The 4,748-nt window shown below is 31.8% G+C and overlaps 1 protein-coding gene across 1 annotated transcript; it reads left to right on the top strand.

The window, feature by feature from the left end:
- Window positions 1-2,202: 2,202 nt before the first annotated feature.
- LOC136225558 (transcription factor bHLH118-like) lies at window positions 2,203-3,692 on the top strand. Its single transcript, XM_066013653.1, has 3 exons — window positions 2,203-2,621; window positions 2,810-3,160; window positions 3,299-3,692. The coding sequence occupies exons 1-3, from the start codon at window positions 2,325-2,327 to the stop codon at window positions 3,362-3,364; spliced, it is 714 nt and encodes a 237-aa protein (XP_065869725.1). The 5' UTR covers window positions 2,203-2,324; the 3' UTR covers window positions 3,365-3,692.
- The last annotated feature ends 1,056 nt before the right edge of the window (window positions 3,693-4,748 follow it).

Here is a 4,748-nt window from a genome sequence, read left to right as displayed (position 1 = left end):
GTTTGTGCAAAAAGACGAATAAGGGCATTAATTTTGGCGCAGGAGAAGATGGAGTCTATCTATTAGGGTTAAAGAAGTCCATTAATTTTAATATTGCAAAACGCTAATTGAAAAAGCTCATTTTAAGAGCTTTTTCTAAATTAGCGTTTTCATCCTAAAACTCTCTCTCAAACCTCTCTCCACCAAACACTCCAATTAGCGGTTTCAGTGGTCAAACCTCTAAAGTTGGTCAAAACCGCTCTTTTTATCCCAAAACGCTCTTTACCAAACAGGGCCAAAAACACACAACCAGAAAATGAAAATTGGAAAAAGGAGAAAAACACTTGAAAAACAGAAAAAATATTTAAAATATATAAAAATGAAAAACCAAAAAATGGAAAACGAGAAAAAAAGGAAAAACAGAAAAAATGAAAAAAAAGAGAATTTTTGCTTCTGTTTTTCTTTTATGTATTTCCTTTTTTTCATTATTTTTGTTCTTTTTTCTCTATTTTCTCCATTTTTATCCTTATTCCATTTTTTTTGTACTTTTATTGTTATTTTTGTTTGCTTATTTTTGGGTTTTTGTGATTTCTTTTATGTTGTGTTTTTTTTTTCTATTTCTATTATTTCTCATTATCTTACGTACTTACGATTAAATTGCATTACAAACATAAACCCAAGCAAATAGACTTTAGTGATCTTTCTTTTGGCTTAATACATTTGAAGTCTATTGAACTTGGTCCAAATTGGGCAATACATGATTGGTTTATTGGGGCGGATATTACATTTATGTGCGTAATTTTCTTTTCTAAATCGAACTTACTCAAAAAAATTTCCAAATATATACGTGTTATCATCTGAGTCGTTCAGAACCAGTTTTTACATATCAATGTAGAACTTTTTAAAATTAAGTTAGATTTGGACTATAAAAGTAGGATTGAATCGTTTTTAACAAACTTTGGGAAATTTATCATCTATCATATATTAATCTAGTTGAATTTTGTAATTAAATACAAACTCAGTGACTTAATTAACCACTCCGAACCAGGGGAGTAGGAGAATGGTGTACAATGAGTGTTCTTACACAACACATGGCCCCAAATTTAAGAGGACCCAATTTTTTTTATTATACAAATCTAAATAAATTATTATTATTAATTATTATATAAAAAATTAAGTGAATGTTAACTTATCCAGAAAATTAACGCCCTAAGAGTCTTTAAGGGTCTCAATTTATTATTATGATTATACAATATCTAATTTAATTATTTTTATTATATTTATTATTTTAAAAATCAAGTTAAAAGTATTTTAGTATTTCATTTTGTAGAAACATTATTATCATATGAAAGTATTAATTTTTTTAATGAATATGACCTAATTTTTTTCATTTAGCACAGGGTCCCAAAAATGTTTAAGACGGTCCTACTCCGAACCTTAATTAAATACAAACTCAATAAGTTAATTTTGTCTTAATCATATAATAATCTCTAATTTATATCCTCAATTTATCAAATACCCAACCAAAATTCTAGGTCACATCCCCAATTTATCAAATATCTCATCACAGTTTAATCAAATTACTAATTTAGCACCGCTTAATCAAAGTTTGTGGAGACGAGCGGGCCGGAACCATCCCTGGTCAGAGTGGTTCCGACGGTCGGAGGGCCCGGGCTCACTCGGGCCCTTCCATGTGTCTCTCCACCCCTGTATTGCTCTTTTGAACTTACAGAGTATCTCGTTAGCCTACTAAATTTGTTTAAACTGATATAATTAACTCCCTAAATCTAGGTGGCGGAACAAAATTGGATTTGAACAAATTAAAATGTATATCACTTTGTATGTTCAAGATGTCAATAAGTCGTTTAACAAAAATTAAGGTGGCTAATAAAGAATTTTGTACAAATTCAATGAATTAACGAAACACTTTATAAATTAAGCCTTTTGTTTGGGAGTTAGGGGTTAATGGGGAGAAAGTAGTAAAAGGGAACCCAAAGCCATGAAAATGAAAATTATAAGTCAAATTTTTTTTTTTTTCCGTAAATATACATAGAGTCCAGTATTAATCCTAAATGTGAATGTGTTATAAAAAAAAAAACCTAAATGTGAATGCAAACAGTTGTACAGTGTGTAAAAGAGAAAGCTTTTTTATATTATAGAATATGCCCGGTTCCGTAAGCTCGTTTATAATGCAGATTAATAAAATTAAATCAATTTCAGGGAATCTTATTAGCCATTATTGGAGGTCCATGGAAGATCTCATACCCTAACAAACGTATCTTCTTCTTTAATCTCCACTTGTATTGCTCAATTTTCAGCTATTCAACTCTGAATTTGAAGGAACTATGTTCCCTTTCCAACAAGGCAGTGAGCTGTGCTTTCAGATTTCCTCAAATCCTAATCAACAGCAAAATATCCCTCGAGATCTGCTTCTCGATCGTCATAATCATCGTAATCAACTCTATCGTGGCAGCGACAGTAATATTGGAAAAAGTCGGCGGCGATCTGCGCACAATGGCGAGAACAGTAATGATAATGATAAAAGGAAATTATTGCATAGAGACATTGAGCGAAAAAGGAGACAAGAAATGGCCACTCTTCATGCATCCCTTCGATCTCTACTTCCACTTGAATACATCAAGGTGATCAATTAATTTCCAATTCCTATTTAATCACTTGTAAAATCTTAACATTTTTTTTTGAGAATATTGGTAGTCTATATAAGTGCGCTGAAGGCGTTTGTATAAATTCCTCGGTGAAAACAGCGTTTTGAAGTTTGATTAATTTGATTATGGAACAATTAGGGATTATGTTGATGGATTTGATTCAGGGAAGGCGTTCCATGTCTGACCATATGCACGAGGCTGCAAATTATATAAAGCATCTACGAAAGAGGATTAGCGAACTCAATGCTCGGAAGGATGAACTAGAGCAGCAAACTGATTTGAGATCTATTCCCTCACAAATGGGAAGTTCAAGCAACGAATCTTCCCCAACTTCGGCAGTTATTATCAGGCCTTGTTTGGATGGCGTTGAGGTTGTGTTCAGCAGTGGTTTAAAGGACCAGCGAAGTTTTACCCTATCAAGAGTACTGCGTATATTGCTTCAAAATGGAGTTTCTGTAGTTAATTGTGTTTCCACCACAATAAATGAGAGGCTATTTCATACAGTCAAGGCTGAGGTATGAGTGATCAGTTTTTATTAATTACTAGGTTAATTTAGGTTTTTATAATTTTTATGTTTTTGGCTGCTTACTTAAACTCTATAAATTCAGTAATTAAGTTGGATATAAACTTAATTAGTTTTACTTCACATGCAGGTGAAAGATCCGGCTTGCTTAAATTTATCTGAGTTGCAACAGAGGTTAAATCCACTAGTTCCTTGATTCAGTAATGTTTTATTCAAATAACAACCTTCGTGATTGCCTAGGACTACTTCCTTCTTGCATTGTAGAATTCTAACTTCTGATTTAAAAACTTAATTGGCTTCCATGTACCATACTCTTGGAGTAATACGTACAACCAATCAAAAGAGGGATGAATATCTCTTCACAGTAAATAATTGGTGTTAAGAAATAAATGTGTACATGTGACACCCATTGATTGGTCAGGTGTATTGCTCTAAGAGTAAGATTATAGAATTTCTTGTTTAATAGTTGGTTCTGCTCACTTGGGTGAAATATCAAATATGTCTGAGTTGTTTGTTTGAGATAATGTGCATAAGTTTAAAAAGATGGGTGATTTGGCTATACTTGATTGAATTGAAGTATTTTATTGTGTGTCTTGATCATAGTGTGATGCATCTACTTGAAAGATATTTTCATATTATTATAACTTTTTGGTTGGAACAAAAAACCCTAAAAGTATTCTTTTGGGAGACTTGAAACTAAACTTACAAAAATAATAGACATAAAAATGAAGATCATTGATTTATTTGTTGCTAGATCATTATTATCAGTAGTAAAACTATAGGAGAAGTTCCAAGTACATAATATGAAAACATTTACTTCTCATATATTTCTCATTTTCTGAAGTCTTTTTGTTATCTATAAGAGTATACTACATTAAGCTTTAACTATAATGACATTTTCTGCATAGACAAAGTAAAACTGATAAAAATAGAAGGATTTCCATTAATGAAACAATAACTATTGCAAAGCCTTTTTCTGTATCCAATAAGTCAAGCTTGAAATAATGATAAGAAGATTCTTTTGCTTGCATTGGCTTGACTTATCCAGCAGTGTTCAGAAAAGTTAAATATGCAAGCCGCTGAATCCTATACACATGCATACGTATGCGTGTTTGAAGAAATTCTATAGTAAACCGAGTGCAATGAACCCGATCAATGAAAAATGAGATGCAATGAACCGAGATCATCACATTTTCATTGGTAAGGTTTAATGAACCCAAATCATAATAGAATTTCTGGTGTGTTTGATGGTTATGGTCCAAAAGTTGTATGCGTTGTACTCAAAACATCTTTGGACATACAAGTTTAATTATATTATTATTGGGTGGATTTAGTGTAGGAAGAATATTTGAAGCTCGATTGCAATCTCTTTTACACATACTTGATTGGTATGCTAATCTTTTTTTTTTATGTCTCCCATTTCTCTACTCTTATGACCTTAACTAATTTCTTCAAATTAAGGGTGTTTGTTGAAGAGGGTCATCTCATCTCCACGTGCTGCATGAGTACATTATTGAGATTTGTATGCTTATCTTAATTTATACAGACAAGCTTTTCTTTTTCTAATGTTATATCTGTTA

This window comes from Euphorbia lathyris, chromosome 1 (assembly GCF_963576675.1).
Source record: "Euphorbia lathyris chromosome 1, ddEupLath1.1, whole genome shotgun sequence".
NCBI classification, from domain to species: Eukaryota; Viridiplantae; Streptophyta; class Magnoliopsida; order Malpighiales; family Euphorbiaceae; genus Euphorbia; species Euphorbia lathyris.
Note: the sequence above shows the minus strand (reverse complement) of the source record. Positions and strands in the feature narration are given on the sequence as shown.

Bases quoted from the DNA above. Each gene is read 5' to 3' on its own strand.
- LOC136225558 (XM_066013653.1), top strand. From the start codon at position 2,325: ATGTTCCCTTTCCAACAAGGCAGTGAGCTGTGCTTTCAGATTTCCTCA. The intron at 2,622-2,809 runs GTGATCAATTAA...GATTTGATTCAG, and splicing joins TTCCACTTGAATACATCAAG to GGAAGGCGTTCCATGTCTGA. The intron at 3,161-3,298 runs GTATGAGTGATC...CTTCACATGCAG, and splicing joins TTCATACAGTCAAGGCTGAG to GTGAAAGATCCGGCTTGCTT.